The sequence below is a fragment of the Pseudochaenichthys georgianus genome, chromosome 24, assembly GCF_902827115.2.
Source record: "Pseudochaenichthys georgianus chromosome 24, fPseGeo1.2, whole genome shotgun sequence".
NCBI classification, from domain to species: Eukaryota; Metazoa; Chordata; class Actinopteri; order Perciformes; family Channichthyidae; genus Pseudochaenichthys; species Pseudochaenichthys georgianus.
Window position 1 is genome coordinate 16,363,434 of NC_047526.1, and position 18,308 is coordinate 16,381,741.

General features: G+C 40.3%; 1 protein-coding gene across 2 annotated transcripts in view; it reads left to right on the forward strand.

Annotated features, from left to right (window-relative positions):
* The window catches only part of LOC117440345 (estrogen-related receptor gamma-like), a 37,305-nt gene that overhangs the window by 14,155 nt on the left and 4,842 nt on the right, over positions 1-18,308 (forward strand). Inside the window, exons 1-3 of one of the 2 annotated variants that reach the window (XM_071201983.1) lie at positions 2,737-2,792; positions 12,970-13,080; positions 13,444-13,605. In XM_071201983.1, coding sequence (XP_071058084.1) covers positions 2,783-2,792; positions 12,970-13,080; positions 13,444-13,605 — 283 coding nt within the window. In that variant the 5' untranslated portion in view covers positions 2,737-2,782. Of the gene's footprint in view, positions 1-2,736; positions 2,793-12,969; positions 13,081-13,443; positions 13,606-18,308 lie in introns of those variants that run through there. The other variant, XM_034076667.1, reaches the window with a different exon arrangement.

Here is an 18,308-nt window from a genome sequence, read left to right on the forward strand (position 1 = left end):
GCACTCTGCAACCTAAAATGTCAAAACATTGAAAAAAATCATCGAGTTCCAGCTTTAAAAAAAAAAGTGAATCATCTTCGCTTTTCTCTTTGTAATATCATATAATTTAAACAACATTTTTTTACAATTCACCGTGCGTATTAGGTATTTTTTTACCATTTTGCGAATTGTTAAAATGAATGAATGAATAACTCAAATAATTGTAAGCCGCAGCCCTGTTGAGACTTAAGCCTTAAACACTTAATACAAAATAATAATAATAATGACTGAAAGTAGCACCTAAAAGGCAAAGAATATTGTTTTCAAGAAGACATTTTAATAACCAATCTTTAGATTTCTGTTTTAATAATAATTCAGCTCCTTTTATGGAACAAAAAATAACATTTGTGAAAGTGTACTATGTATTAATTTATTGAGCTGTACTTAAATCAGGTTTTAAAATTGTTTGACTGATAGAGATCATGCAATGTTATTATTTGTTTATTGATTGTTATGAACCTGTCTGAGGACCACAGATGGAAATTAGCTATTAGCTATAATCTGGCATATTGCATCTCTTCTCTTTGCTGAGATTAATGTTTTTGTATGCATGGTCCTTCTTTAAATAAATACAAAAAAAAAATACATTTAGATGCTGTGAAGGTTTCATGACCAAGCTTTATAGAAGTGTGTTTTGTGGCTTATAACGAGTTTATAAATAAATATTTGAACCTAAAAGCTAACAATCAAAGGCATATTGGTGGGTTGATTCTGTGGATTGGAATGACAGTTTTAGGACTAAATATCAACATTTTGGTCAGACCGTTGTCCCGTCCCAGTGAATCTGAAACCCCCCACAGTCTCACAGGGGTCTAAAATAAGAGTCAGTGGTCAGATAAGAAAGATGGCCGCGGCCTCGGGGAGACACCAGTGACATCACCCACAACTCACCTCTCCTCACACCGCAGAGCCTGGCTGTGTTTAATTCCGACGGGTTGAGAAAGCTGCTGAGTTGGATGTTCTTACCGGGACTGAGAAGTGTAACAGTACTCTTGAAAAGCACAGGCTGTTCCCCAAAGACTTCCCTCTCCCCTGGGCTCTGGGTATCTCTCCGCCTCACCCTCTCTCTCCCTCTCTGTCTGTCTGCCTCCCTTCCCCTCTCTTGCCTGGCGTATTGATCCACTAAATGCTTTCCGAACATCCCAGCTCACTTCCTGCATGTGTTGTTTCTCCTCCAGAGAGAGACCTTTGGGAGTACAGAGGGAATATCTAGCCGATAGATTTTTCTTTTTTTCTGCAAGAAGAGAGGTTTTTTAGTCTGTTTGTTTTTTGCATATGTGTGTTTAGCTAGAAGGGCTATTCTACATTGATGTATAGAGTCTAGCTGTAGTTTATTTTGAGAGTAGTATAATACTTGGTGCTGAATTGAGACTTCCCGGTACACCTTTTTAGACAGAGTTTTATGGAGGTAATTCTTAAAAATGCAGACGAAAATGCGACCCCTTTTTTATTTCGGATTTGTCTTCCAACAAATATATTAAAAATAAGCTTTCACAGATGGTCAACAATTTTGTACAAATTAATTGTTTTGCTTTGTTAGAAACACCAGAGACAGAATAGTTGGTTGTACCCACAGAATTACAAAACAAAAAAACATTGTTGATCTTCTGATAGATTATTATTAAATGATCATATATAATCAGTTAAAATATATATTTCCATTCGCTGTAATGGATTGGTTCTGTGTTACAAGTCAATATAATGTTTTATAACCCATTTATTGCAGACAAAGGTTGTTTGTTTTTTTAAATAAAAGATTGTATGCACACTTTGTGATTATGGCAGTTTTACTATAAAGCACTAATGCCGGTGTTTAGTACAAGCAAGGGAGAATTATAATGTATGTGTTCACTTCCCACAGACTCAGACTTTGTAAATCACTGCTGTAGATCCACCTAACCAGCACACAGTTAATAGTGTAATGGACTAATGATGGCATAGTGTGTGTGTTTTTATTACCTAGCATTACATCCCTCAACAACCATCATGAGAACACTTACTTAAAAGTTGTATCCCAGTTTAAACACAGATTAAAGCAGGTTAAGTTCTGGAATTTAGCCCACTGCCATCTGCAATTATAGTATAAGATAAATCCTAATATGAAATGGAGTGTTTAAAGAATGTGTTTATAGACTCATCTTAGTCGTAAACGTCCTAAAATAAACCTGGGTAACACAGTCTTGTTGTGTTCTGCCAGCACCAAACACAGCTCCTGATAGAAGCTAGCAGCAGTTAACATGGTAACACCAGATTGTATGTCAGGCTTTTGGTTCACTTCCACTAATACAGCTCTGATGTAGCTGTGGTTCTTCATGTCACAATGAAGGGTCAGCCATTGTATTGCCATAACAACGCTATTTTTACATGCGCCCACTCTTGATGTCTTCATCCCGGTACAAATATCTCACACCGAGGCTTTGACTCTCAGCCAGAATAAACAGCGTTGCTTCAGAAATAAAGCTGAAGCTATTAGCGCATGCTTAGAGGAAAAACGGTGGGGTATTGTCTGTGGCGATCCGAGCTAAGCCGTTGATGTGGAGTGTGTGTGTGTGTGTGTGTGTGTGTGTGTGTGTGTGTGTGTGTGTGTGTGTGTGTGTGTGTGTGTGTGTGTGTGTGTGTGTGTGTGTGTGTGTGTGTGTGTGTGTGTGTGTGTGTGTGTGTGTGTGTGTGTGTGTGTGTGTGTGTGTATCTGTAGCCTCCACCGCCTGCTGGTCCTGAGACGCAGCATCACAGCCCCCTCGACATGTGGCACAGTAGGTGATTCTCTGAAAGTGATGGCATTCAATTAAAGGGAAAAAGGAGATTTAATGGTGGCATAGTGCCGTGGCGTGGCCTCTTACAAACGTGGGGGGGCTTTGATCGTGGAATCAGTGGGGGACAGCGGCTTGCCCTACTTCATGTAATGAGATCACCATGTAACAAGTGGCTAAGGGCTGCTCATGGAAAAGGAATAATCACATCGTCTAATATGAATGCAGGTGTCATGTAAGAAGATATGCATTTCATTAGCACCACATGTTGCCTTGTAAACGTCGTTCTATTCTAAAATACTTTTACAGCTATAGGCATACAAAAACTGATCAAAATATTTGTATTTTAGTGTAATTCCCTTGTTAATTATTATATATACTGCGCACGTTACCATCGTCCATCGACATTATATAAATGCAATAGTAGTTGCTTGTTACTGTGCGGCGGTTTCATAAGACATGCTTCGTTCTTCAGAAGATGTTGAGAGAACTTATGCGATCAGTCGTTCTAAAAGTGTCTTAATATTTCCACCAGGAGCCTCTAAGCTCCGCTCTAAGCATGCCATCCTGAATTATAAAGTGCCAGCTGCCACAGTTATAGGCCCCCCCATCAGTGGGCAGGGGTAGCCCCTCCTGCCTGCAACACCTGCCGCTCATCAGCTGACTCTCAGAGCTCCGGCCAGCCGGGTGGCGTCATGCGTGTTCGAGTAGATCCAAACCACTCGAGTTTTCGGAAGAAGTAACTCAACATATTTTAGCAAGGATTCGGGGGAAGTAAAATGAGTTTATACTTTCAAGAGATTCAAAATCCTACTTATGCCAAGTAGGTTTTGAAATGCAGGGAATGTTCTTGTATTGGTGCATAATATAAACACAGAGGAAATGAAATACAAAGAAAATAAATCAAGATAACATAATGTAAAATAGAGAAACCCAATAGGAAGAGAAAGCTATAACATGTGTACAATACATATACATCAAAATAAATGCTTTATATAAGTTTTACTATAGAAATAGTGCATTATATCAGAATATATACATATATATATATATCAGAAGATAGATTTTTTTTTAAATATGCAAAATCTTTCAAGTAATAAAGAGATTCTGCAAAAGTAATAAAACACGTGGGTTTGCTATCCTGGCTCCAAAATGGTGGAATGAGCTCCCCATTGACATCAGGACAGCAGAAAGCTTACACACCTTCTGGCGCAGACTGAAAACGCATCTCTTTCGACTCCACTTAGAGCGATAGAACTATTAACAAAGCACTTATATACTAATAAAGGACTGGCTTATCTAAAGCCAGTTGAGTAGCACTTGAAATGTTTTTGCTCTATGAAACCTGATGTACTTATATGATTCTGTTTTCTTCAAGTTTGTATTTTGTTGGTCGAACGCACTTATTGTAAGTCGCTTTGGATAAAAGCGTCAGCTAAATGCAATGTAATGTAATGTAATGTAATATATGTGTTTATTAAACTAAAATATAAAGATGTGAATGTGAGGAAGGTCTAACTGTTGTATATTAGATCATCTGTATCCTTTCTCACTCTTACATGAGTTTGGAGTAGCCAGAGATAAAGGCATTCATTGTATACAGTATGTCCTCTCTGAAAGGGATATCAAAACGATTCTTGGAAAATATATTGTTAGGGACAGGCTTGTTTCCAGAGCGGGCTTTACTGCCGTGCCTCAGCAGGATGATCAGCGGCAGGCGTCTGTTCGAGGGAACCGGCCTCGCTCAGTGACCCCTTAAATGTCCAGCTGAGGCTGATAAAAGGTCACAGGTCCAATGGAAAAATTCTCACGTAATTACAACTCGCGGAAGGTATGGTGTCAGTCACTACTGCCAGGATTCAGTGCCTGCAGCTAATAGCAGCGCTAATAACTACATAGCATTACTGTACGGTGATAAATGAAGCAAAACACTCTGGACTGAATGAGAACTTTTTAACGTTGTGATTTGAGTCACTTCTATTTTTGTGCTGAAGATGGAGGGTTTATTTTTAGCTTACTGTAGTTGTAGTGCTGTGACAAATTATGCATAGTATCAGGTAATCACAGCATCATGTTAGCAAATTGGTATGTCTGAAAATATGTCTTATTAAAACACAAGTGTACAAACCCTTTAGGACTACTGACTTTGTGCACATTTTTAACTATAAAAAGACACTTTAGAAGTCAACACTTGCCAGATTTGGTGTTAGCTCAGTGTTTCCGGTGGCTTCTTTGCTTGATTTTCTGACACTGCTGTAATGTGGCGGATAAATACAAGCTGCCAGACTATTTTGGCAACCTACACCGCTGTCTCGTCCTCTCCCGACCACAGATAGAGATCAGCAGTCTTTCCTGAGCGAACGTGGCTACCGGGGTAACGTTACAGCCTTATTTTCCTCCGGCCACATACACAAAAGATTAGTAAAGCCATATCCAATATCACAGACTGTCAGGTCCCTTTACAATCAATAGCCTTAGATCAGAAACCAATCCATACACTAAGATTACATCATCAAAATAAAGATATAGCAAAAGTCCATACTGTACGGATGCCTTTTACAGTCCCATACATTCAATATGTTTACAAAGCCAGATTCTGTATTGCCCTTTGACCCCTTGTTACTTGATTTTTCTTGTTCCGCAAACTTGTCTATCTAACAGCACATGTACGGGGCAGTGTTTGCTTTTTAGGGTGTTGGGCTTCAGCGGAGCGCCCACCCACAGGCTTTGCACTGGCCTGTCCTCAGTGTCTGGCAGGTGATAGATCAGACACGGAGGCTAACACGTGTTCCCCTGAAGAAGGGGATTTAGCGAAGTGCTGACCTCTTTACAACCCTCCCACACACACACACACACACACTCTACTCACAGCACACATTCATGTACACACATGCCAAATGTATATCACCCCTGACAAGTGACGTGGGATCAGACCTTGAGGTCCCTGTTTCCCGCTGGCACTCGTCTCCTTCTATGTATTTTTTTCTCTTTCACCCACCCCGACACGCAACAATTTGTGCAAACACCACAGACCGGGGATCCTGAATCGACCCGGGTCATCTCCAGCCTTGCAGATGTTTCCGATTACAGGCACATTTGTGGTCAGCGCGGCTCTGTAACACACACACACAGTAATACCCTTGTGGACACGCCGACTCAGATTTATGAAAAGTGTAAAACATGATAAAGAGAGCGATGCCAATGTTCGCAGCTATGGGAGAACAACTCCTGCTTTGTCTGGGGGATAGAGCAGGTGGGACGCCATCCTGATACACCCCCCCCCTCCTCCTCCTCACCCTTTTTCCTCTACCCTCCCTCTTTCTCAACCATCAAACAAAAGCTGTCCGATGTCTTCAGCTCTCCTTCGGCTCTGTAGGGGCAAGGTCCCTGTGCCGTTTAAAGGGTGAGGGACAGTAGGAGGGGGCGCTCGCTGCATCCCTCTGATTTTTCACAGCTAAAATAGGGAGCTCCTAATCTCCTTTTGGCAGCGTTAGCCAGCCAGCCAATTCTGACACATTCTCTAGAAAGAAGCGCTGCTGACAGGTGAGCGGCTGAAAATAGTTGCACGGGATACACACACACATGTTCATATAGTAACAGCCCCATACGCACTGTATGAGCCACGTGCACGCCGGTGGGATGCTCTCTATAAAGCTTCTACTGCATGTTATGAATAGATCTTACATAGATATTCTTTTTATACTTTTTATTTTTCATTATTTTAATACATTTTATTTTGTACTGGACAGCAATTGGTTAGTTTCCAGGCCATTTAGTTTTGTTTTCTTTACTGTGCAGGCCCGTAGACATTGTAAAAACTGAAGACATATTGTTTGTGTGAGAATTTGACCACAGTGGGGAATAACATGCTGTAACTTAAAGGGGACCTATCATGCAAAATGCACTTTTGTACGTCTTTTATACATGAATATGTGTCCCCGGTGTGTCAGGGAACTCACCAAGTGTCAGAAAACACAACCCTCTCTCTTTTCCTCCATACCCAACATCTCTAAAAACGGGGCTGCAACGGATCTGATACAGACTGATACAGATTTGAAATATCTCTGATGTCAGAAACGAGGTGCTCCGCCATTAGTGTTGTCACGATACCAATACAATTGTAGTTTATCTGTTAAGTGTTTTCTTACAACATGGTCTCTTCTTTATACTTGAGTTTATGCGATTTCTTTGATAGTTAACTTTATATTTTATTAACATGTACAGTAATATAAATAATTATTGACAAAATGTACATTGCAGATGTATTGGTAAGTTAGCTAAAAAGATAGCCATATTAGACAGTTATCATTGCCATTAATTGCGTCGTCAAACTACGAAAACGTTCGTTTGTCACAAAATAAATTACACTTGTTTGACTTAGATTTGAGGGCATGGGCTGAGCATGATGTAATTATGTTATCTATCACATTCGCTAACCTGTCTGTCTCTGGATGCCGGTCGGCGAGGTGCTTAGCCAAGTTTGATGTGTTGGCTCCCTTGGTTTGCAGGGATCTAAAACATTTCTTACAGACAGGCCTCGTGGTGTCCGTAGGCTTGCCCTCACTGTCAGATATATAGCTCAAATACGTCCACATTTCGCTTCTGTCAACAAGCCAAGGCGCAGCAGCAGTTGCCCTCCCACTTGCAGCCATGCTTCTCGTTTTCTCACATGCTCTGGCAGCTAGCACGTGCACGAGAGAGGGGAGGGATTGCAACAGCACTTTCTCACCGGAGTACTTTTCCCGGTCATTCTTAAAGTACCGATACCAATGAAACGGAGGAGGCAGCCACGGCCATTGCCGTTCGAAAGCGCTGGAGACGATGTAGTACATATGCCAGGCCTGTAGGTGTCGCTGTAGTCTGCCACAAAAGCAGCGAAGAAGACTTCTCAGATTCACCCTGGCTGCAGTCGGATAGTTTAAAAATCAGCTCCTAAATTCTAACCCTATCGTCTATTCCTTGACCTCTGAGTGAAACGTCACGGGGTTAAGGGATAGTGGATAGGAGAATTCAAAAGGACTTAGGAGAAGAGACTGCGGTACTTTAGAGAATCCGAATGCACTTTCACTATCCGACGTGTTTATGATGCGCCAGCGGACGTCATTGTGTGCGTCTGCTGCTGTGGGGAAACTATGGAAACCACAGTTTTCTATACAGCGGACTACAACATGGATGTTCAATAAAAACGAGGGACTCATCTAGAGACTCTGCTCCGTTCTCTGATGCTGCTGCTTTGCTTTGTGAACGTGGACAACAGAGAAACATATTCTTCATGACCAAAGTTGGAATTGAAATAAAAAAGGAAAGTGAAACTTATGCTCGTCACCCTCTCCCTCCGGTCCACATTAATACAAATGATCCCAATACGTATGATTGTATGAACTAAAGATCTTAAAATCAATACAGATGTATTTATTATAAACGTTAGTCCTTAACATCTATCACTGTGTATATCACCATTCAAACATCTTTTAAAAGTTGAACAAACCCCACACAGCTCAGCGAAGACTGAAATGTTGACTTTATTTGATCATTTCAGTAAAAACTAACGTTCATATTTCTCTCTTTGATTATAATACTGATGAACGTTCAAAACAAAGCACTTTGGCAACTTACCACCTATGTTTTAAAAAGCTTAATAAGCAACTTTCATGATATAATTTCTCCGTCATAATCGTTTTTTTCCGTGAACGGCCGACTGTTGAGTGACGGCAAATGCTGCGGCTGCAAGGCATTGTGGGGCAGCATTTTCGCTTCTCCCGTCAGTTAGGGAGGTCCAGTGGTTCCTAAGCTAAAGGAGGCTATAAAGGAAGTTTGAAACCTCCTTTCCTATCATTCTCATCATTCTAGAGAATTCGAACGGCACTTATCATGGCTGCCACTGAGGGACTTCCGGGTCATTTCACTCCTTTAGGAAGGTTCCTAAGCTAAATGGACTATTCGACTTCAGCCCGAGATTCATCCTTGCAAAAACAGGGCTAAAAAAGAGCATGGCTAAAATGCATGATCATGATTTTGAAAAAAAAACTTCGCAGGCATGTTTTATATAGGTATGGTATGGCCCTACAATATATTATTCAAATATAGCATGATAGGTCCACTTTAAACAAACCCTTACACAAATCAGATATCATTATTTTATAACTTAGTTTTTATATTACTTTCCGTTTCAATATACAAACATATACACATTTTAGTCAACTTTTTGTTACTTTCCCATTTACAGTATACAAGGTGGATATGTTATAGGGCAGGGGTCGGCAACAGGCGGACCGCGGTCCGGATCCGGACCCAGACGCCGACCTATACGAACCCGGGGCTATAATCAATACATTAATAGGGGATATTTCGGCGCCTCCCGCTTTTTTAACGCTGATTTGGGTGACTTGTGTAATTCGTGGAGAATCGAAGAGTTTTCGTTTTGGGGGTGGGGGTGGGGGGGAGGGTGTCAGTCCGACAGACGGACAACTTCTCACTTCAAAAAAGAAGAAGAAATCTAGACCGCAAAAATAATTAAACAAGCGAGTAGCTGTTTTTCCTGGCCAAGGACAGGTTCATGAACACAACATGAGCGTAACGTGTCTTCACGTGGTATGTCTTGTCTGAAAGGAGTGCTGAGCACTGGAACGCCGCTCCAGCCCTTAAAATATTGCAATACCCATAAGGAGCCGTACACATGCCGCAGTGTTTGCGTGGCTTTGTCTTTAGTTGTAAGCACAGTGGCGATCTGTTGTTATTAGCATCTGGTTAGCTAGCTATGCTAACGAATTTAAAGAGCTTTTCTACAACCAGATGGAAGAGAGCTCTCTCCTGAGAGGCTCAAATAACCTGAGGTTAATCGCACACCTTGATATGATCATTATAGTTATTAATGAGACTAAATGAAAAACAGGTATAAAATACTATATGACAGCAACAAAAAAGTTGTTAAAAATAACAAGAATAGAGTTTAAAAGGGGAGTGATTTGTAAAATATCCAAAAAGGAAAATATGCTACAGTTCTGTTTCATATGGGGTGTTGAGAGATGTATCCATAGATCTCTTAATGTTGCTCTCAAAGTGCACCACATTGATGCATTTAACTTCAATATTTAAACATTACACATATTCACAGTATTTAAGTAATGTTAATTGACAATAAATATTGTTGTTTTTGAATTGTACTTTCTTTGATTGGCAGTCAGTTGTTGATTACATGCAGAGGTTGATAAAGCTACAGGTCACTTCAATATATATCACACTAATTCATGAAGCAACTTAGACATTTTGATGTTCCGGACCTTTGCATGGGGAGATTTTCTCTAACTGGTCCTCGTTGAATTTTAGTTGAAGACCCCTGTTATAGGGTTATCCCAGTATGTTTAGACTTACTATAACAACCACAAGATAAAGGATTAATTTTTTTCCAAGTTTTTTCCACAGTTAACATAATAAATAAAACATAACAAGTCCAAGTAGTTACAACTATTTAGTGACATTTTCCTCCTGACATTATTTTTGGTGTTTGGCTTGGTGGGAATTAATTTAATACCAAAAACCTGGCTGTATGATTTTATAAATATTTCTTTATGTGGACATTAAAGCAAGGACTAGCAACTGCTGTGTTGAAATTAATAGGAATCCAATAAAAATAAACACAATGAAAGAAATAAATTCACCTGACACGTACATACACACAGCGACCGCCACATAAAGGAAAACAGCCGCTTGAATCGGGAATGTGCTTTAAGGTTGGTCAATAAAGATATTGAATGTGAAAGAGAAGCCGGGGTCAGGTGGCCGTAAAGATTGCTGCTATGCAAACATGCCTCATCGTCTTTCCATACACATGTATACACACACACACACACACACACACACACACACACACACACACACACACACACACACACACACACACACACACACAGAGCGAGGATGGACTGTCAGCCAGTATCTTTGTGTCTCAGGCCAGCTAAGTTATGAGCATACTGCACTGTATGATCTTACCGAGCTCATAACATTCAGCACACACACTTCTAGCAGCCTCGCCCCTGCTTCCATACTTCAGCAACCGTAAAAAATGGATCTGGATGCTTTTAAGATGATCTGTGGCCCCCATGTCAGGCTCTCTCAGCGCTGAGACACAAGCTCTGGACCCGATTGTCCTGAAGCGTGAAGGCTGCTGCGGTTTTGGGCCCGAGGTGTTGAATGTGCGGCTGACGATGACACGAACCCCCCCATCCCTCCCCTAGCCCTCGACAAGGGGGCCTCATCCAGCTGTCCTGTTGTGGTCAGATTCTCAGTACTCTTCTGTATCACATGGGGAGGAGATAATCCCGCAATGGTCGGATCAAGCTCTGGCTGGGACAGACAGGGCTGTCAGGGCCCGGAGACGTGAACTCGATGCTGAAAGGGAGAGTGAAAAAAGAGACAGACAGAAGGCAAAGAAAAACAGAGATCTTGCAGAAAACTGATACATTCGGCCAAAAACAGCAGCTTGTTCTGTCTTATTCCTCCCCCCTCCTCCCATTCTTCACATTATCTAACTCTTTTTTTACCCTCTCTGCCCTCCTGCTTTGCTTCTCTGCCGTTTGCAGTGCTGCTAAGCTGTAAACTGAAACTGGTTAGCACTGAGCTCTTAATTCTTGTCAGCGTCTATTAATTATGGGCCAGTTGGATGTTCCAGTTCAAACGGCCCCCGCGGATCTTGGAATTCTAACTCCGGCTGTTTGGTCACTTGTCGCTTGTTGCAGCCACATGACCCTGCAGCAGGAAAACTGTGCGTGTGTTATTGTGTGAGTGTGTATGTGAGGTCGGTGGTAGATGTCAGGGACAAAGGCAGCAATAATTTGTGTCACTTAGTCTGACAAGTCTACATATATTTAGTGTAGACACCTGCTTATTAAGTTTCTGCATGACACATTCGTATTGTTTGAAAGCCTTTACTTACTCAATATCTCTTTATTAGGCCTATGTGTGTCATTAAATAGACAGAAGCTTTCGAATTGTAATATCTAGAGTACATGCGCACGGTCTCCCGAAGCACAATTTGTCATTTTAAATTCACCTTAACCCAGAGTAATGGCAGAAACTACTACAAAAGCTCCATCTATCTCAAACCCAGTTCCTAGCTGCCTAACTGACTAATTAAAACCGCATCCGCATGTGTTCAAAGAACAAGAAGTCTATTTGCAAGCCTTATTGATTACTTTAAGGCGTACAAATGGAAAGCTGTGTTAGGAGAGGGGCTCTCGATTTAGCTTCAATCTGCCAGGCATAAAATGATCTCACTGTGTTTGCTGGGAAGAATGAGCTCCCTCTGGGCACGGTGGGTAATTAGGTTAGTGGATAGTCGGTGTCAGGAAATTGAAAGACCATCCTAATCGGATTCTTTTGTTTTCAAGGGAATCAAAGGAATTTATACGAGTCACTGGGAAATCTCATACGACTCAATTCCACTTGACCATGTAAAATCTGTTTGCTCTCCCTCAATGCTCAAACAACTTGTAATACAAGCGTGTAAATCCAGCACATACTGTAAGGTGCATCTGATGTCCTCTGAGATGGCTTTCAAGATAATCCCTGATATGTCAGCTTGTATACTAACTAGATTCTTACACTGCTCCATCTCCAACACAGAGGTATTTAACTCTTTCAGTGAAAGGTCAAAAATAAAAGAAGGAAACTCAGCACTATGGAATATGCATAAATAACTACTTATACAGGAATAACTTTCCAAAAAAAAGTCTTAAAGTTATATGACACTGAAGAAATGCTAAGTCTCTCTCCAATTCTCTACGGCTGTAATGTCAAATAACAGGTTGTGTGAATTATGAAAATTCATGACATTTTTTGTGTTTCTTTTGAATTTCTGTTCAAAGTCTAGAAAGTTTTTGGTGTACTAACTATGACCAAAAGGATGACTTATTTAAGTTTACTATATCTGTCTAAATAAATATGCCCTGTAAGCTTGTTTGTGCTGGGCATATTGTGTATGCATGACATAATCAATCGATCAATCAATCATGAATGTCAAAATAATAAAAACAAGGGAATCTGAGATTGAGATCTATGACTCAGCAAAGTATTTGCGTATATTCTTTTATCACGCAAAGTAGTTATAGATGTAGCTGTTATTGAATTCATTTAAACTTTTTTTGGAAGCCATTTCTACATGTGTGATCTTTTTTTTTTACAGGTGTACGTCTGGACCGGGTGAGAGGGGGGAGACAGAAGTACAAGCGGAGGTTGGACGCAGAGAACAGCGCCTACCTCGGCCTCAGCATGGCCCCTCCTGCCAAAAAGCCACGTGAGTCACACAGTTGTTGATGTTTCTATCTGACTCAGCTCAATTGTTTGGCAACTCAGCGTTACAGAGAGGCTTCATTTAGCTTTTAAATCAAATAAGCAATATCACAACTTGGGGTATTTATAGAATGTGTTTATAGAATTAGTATACATTTTTTCAATTGAGACTGCCACTTCTTTTTAAACTTTATTTATTTGTTATCATTCCTATGCTCCACTATAATCCAACATACATGTATATTTTCTTCATTTTCTTCATTTTGTTTTTCTCTCAAACAAATACTGTTTTGTCACCTAAAATGGTCTCACCACGCCTCTCTCTTCTCTCTCTTCATCTCTGCGTCTGTCCTCCTCTCTCTCTCAGTGACGAAGATCGTTTCCCATCTGTTGGTGGTGGAGCCGGAGAAGATCTATGCCATGCCCGACCCCACCATGCCCGACGGAGACATCAAGGCCCTGACCACGCTGTGCGACCTGGCCGACCGCGAACTGGTGGTCATCATCGGCTGGGCCAAACATATCCCAGGTAGAGAGACATGGCTTCTAATGGATGACTGTGTCGTCTGGCATACTTTACTTCTAAAAAAACATATTCATTTCCGTATTTAACACTTTCAAGTTAGATACTTATTTCTTTCTTTGGCAAACATTCTATGAACAAAACCAAATTTAAGAAGGTCCAATTGAAATACAAATTACATACATTATACAACTAGGATTATGTCAGCAGTTGTTTTGGTTCATCGAATAAAAAAAAATCAATATCTAATTTGTAGGGTTTGATTACAGGATTCGTGACGACACTCGTATGATATACTTTAAAATAAAGCAAGCAAGAAAACCCACATTTATACTTTTAATTTGTTGGAACGATACAGTATGCGATTACTGAAGTAGTTCACTGACTGTTGCACACACACACACACACACACACACACACACACACACACACACACACACACACACACACACACACACACAACACACACTGACAGACACAGGATAATTAACATCTGCTACTCATCTGCACCTAAGGGAGAAGCTAGTCCCATATTCTAAAATCTAATCAATAAAGAGCAGCTGAAACCTTTGATTTGACTGGGTGGAGTGGGAGAGTCTGTGTGGGGGGGAAGATACGCCCCATGTCAATGTATTCCATTTCAATCCCAGACTTAAAGAAAGCAATCCTCTTACTTACTTAAGGAGACTACACAGTAACATTGATTTATTTAGGGAAATACTGATGGATTTCCCCGGCCCTTGTTGACAAATTCTTAAATAAGACTTGTTATGCAAATAACCTGAGATCCTTTTTATCTCTATCAGTTGAAACAGACACTTTGTGTTTGGAGGGAGCACAGATTGGACTCAAAGTAGATCTTATTGATCCCATCGAGTATGTACAAAATTGCACATGTAGCAAATTGAATATTTTAATGCAGCACACAAGTTTCATTATTAATTAACTGGCTAAAATGTTCTTTATTTATCAATAAAATAACCATCACAATTTCTCAGAGCAAAATATATCATCTTTAAAAATATATATATATCCCGCCAGCAATACAAAACACGAAGATATTTAATTTATATAAAACAAAGAAGCTCCTTACATTCGAGAATCTGGATCTAAAGAATGCTCCAAAGAAAGAAAAGAACACATTTAGTTTTAAAATGACATCATGTATATTTATCAGAGAGTAGTCACAAATTCTTAAAAGTATTCATATAGCTCCAGGGGTTCAGTAATAATATAATATTTTGGAACGTCAATCCTTGTTACATTTTCTATGTATAACTATTGATCTAAATGCTATGTAGATCTAAATGCAGACCTGACAGAGTTATTAAAGGGGCACGCGACACTCTGGGGACACTTTACCCGGGGCCAGCGGGTCAGAGTGTCACCAAGTAACGATTAAGACAAAAGGGGTCCCTACAGTTTAACAGTCCACTCCCACCATTACACTCATAGCCCACTGCGCAAATGGCCTTAACGATGAGGTAATAAGAGTCATTACTGCGGATTGCTCCATTAATGCAAAAGTCCTTCAACATCCAGATGTAGAGACCTGGGAGAAAACATGCATGGGAAGATTTTATGTTACATGTTGACATTTTGTTTAAATATGTGTGGTAAATGGCCGCCAAGCCCACTGCAACTTCCTTTACTTTAGTTTAGTTAATTATACAAAACCAACTATTCCTAAGCTTCAAAACAAACATATGTTTGCCTTCGAGAACAAAACTGTTAGGAGAAATGGTTTTCATAGCGTTTTAAATAAAGTTACTAAACGTGTGTGAAAGAAATGCTATAACTCATCATGAGGCATTCACTGATTGGATGTTACACACACTGTCATGAAAATGGAAGCAAAATCGCAGCTCGGTAGTCAGGGGGTCAGGGGTGGCCACTAATTTGTGCAGCTGTTAATACACAGACACCATCTCTAACATGTAAGTGTGCACAACATGTGAAGATTTATATTCAGGCAACTGCATCCAGCGCCCTCTGGTATTTCTCTCGGTTCAGCATGGCTTTCTTCTTTCCCCTCTTTCTCTCCTTAACTCTCTCACACCACCATCATATCGTTCACACACTCTCTGGCTTCCTTGTTCTCTCGTTCCCATGACTCTCCCCCTCCTACTCCTGCGGCTCATATCGGGCCCTCTAGTCTCATTATTACCTCTGTCTTTTTATTAGGCCCATTAGGGCTCTTAGGAGGCCTGTAATGATACTAAATGAATAGAGAGTGAACTGCTGTCTGTTTTAGACCCAGCTCTCAATGACAGCTTCAAGCTTCACTGCCAATCACTCACTCTCTTCAGTGTACTGAATAGGGATTCAATTACTTATCTGATTTGTTCCTGTACTGTACTGTTGCATAGCCAGAGCACTCTGCTTTTCAGCAAACAATTATCCTACACAATGCTGTTCAAACCCGAGGGTACAGTGGTTCAGTGTGACCTGTAGCACCCTTGGGTGTGGAAGATATTCAGTCTACTAAACAGATTTTGAATTGAGATTTGTTCCACCATTATTTATTCCAGTGTTACAAAGACTAAATGGACTTTGAAACCGGCAGAATTAGCATCTTGAATTCCTCAAGTGATTGGGGTTAGGCAACAGAAACACTTTGGTTCAGGGGCGATGGTGATCAAATGTTGAAGAAGTGTTGCACCTCATGCTTCAATATTAATTTGAAAAATATTGACTTTATCAATATTTAATCAAGACCATGATCTTTCCCTTACTCCCCATAGAGCCTAATCATTGTAATAGTTATAATATATATAAGATTATTTGACATACAAGTTATGACTTATTTGAACACTGGGAGATAATGTACATTAACAACATTTATTCATTCAGATTTAATTAATGTTTTTTTTCCAAATTGTAATATGTCTCTTGCTTCATAATCTACGGCCGTTCATCTAGACAGCTAAAGCAACATTCCGTTAGCCATAGCTAGACTAAATGCTAGTTTGTCACAGAGTTACAGCTATTAATCAAATGTACTTGCCCCGTCTTTTTTTTAACTATACATAATTGTATTTCAGTTTGTTATCCAAAATAAATAAACAAGGCGGTAGCTATACATCTAACCCACTAGCATAATCTTAAAGTAATTGAATTGAATTTAAATCACATAATAAATATACTGTATATTTAGTTGTAATAGGTTGAAATATCTGAATTTTGGGTACTCTCTATTTAAAACTGGTTTAATTGGGTATAATAATTAGCTTTAAAAGATATAAAATGAAAACATGACAACCCTTTATGCAGTTTGCCTGCTAGGCTGTAATCGTTTAACACTTCCTTAATTCCTCCCTAACTGCACTCTTCCTTTGTAGTGGAGATTCATACTGTATATAATAATAGATTTTTCTCTTAAAACTATGGAAACCTGTGGTGTCTCTTGTCTCAGTTCATGCTTTGTGTCATCACAAGAGGATAAAACTGCAGAGAGGGAGGCATTCCCCAGTCGGCTCGATACTGTGTCATGTTTGGTCAAACGGCAGTAAATCCGTAGGGCAAAATATTGATATTTCATGGCGGGGAATCACCCTCCACAGCGACACTTAACTCAGCCACCTCCAGGCGGCACACCTGAAGCTCGAGGGCGACCTCCAGGGAGCCAGGAAGTCACTCCATCGCTTCAGTAAATTGAGCGGAAAGGGAATAAAAACATAGACTGGGGGGGAAAAAGATGGAGACAGCTGAAGATGGTGACTCTACTTTCTAGAAAAGGTTGAAAAAAATGTAGAGACAAAGCTTGAATATAACCAGTTTGGAGGTTTGATGTATTAAACACTCATAATAAGCATTTCAACATCAGTTTGAGTTTGTATGGACTCGCTTTGTGCACACGTTAGTCATTGATCCTCCATTATTATTCCAAATACACCTGATGGGATTGAAGCCATTAATTTGCTTGTGTTTTGGAGATGGTAAGTACATTCATGAATTCCTGATGCAGCCTACAGTATCTCCATTCAGGGATCCCGTAGTCTCTCTTCCTTCCCCCCCCCCACTAAACGTGTACCGGATGTCCTCCATCAACTGTCTGTTTGTCAGATCTGATGCTTGGATCGATCCCCCTTTCGCATTTGGTGGACTGATTACAATCTACTAATCAATGACACCCCCAGCACTCTTTTCTCTCTCCCTCATTCTCTCTCCCCCTCGTCGTTTCTCTATTTGCTTGATAAGAACCATCGGGAGGAATTCCTTTTAAGTCAACCTGCCCCATTCCCATCCATACAAGCGCAGATTTAAGTAAGCAGAGTGCTGGGTTCAAGGCCCTGGTCAATACCCCCCAATCACCTTCCTATTCACTATAGAGAAGTGAAAGGTATTGTGGCGCTTGAGGTCCTTTCAGATGTCTGTCTGTTTGATGTGGTGTGATTGTCGCAAAGAGAGTTGATGGGTCGACCTCGAGATCTTGGAGGGATTGTTACCTCGAGTGCAGAAGGTTGAACACGAGAGACAAAAGGATCAAGATGGTGTCTATCAGGGAATACGTTTTGGTTTTGTTTCAGCACTTCATTTGAAAACCGTTCCCATCTAAATACCATTATGTCACCAAGTGTTAATAACAATGCAAGTATATGAGAATTTCATTAGGTATGTTTTTGACTGATATGACTATCAGAGCTGACTTGATGCAGATCAGTGTGGATTTAAGACCAAAAACTCTTCTGAAATAATCTTCTGTACTT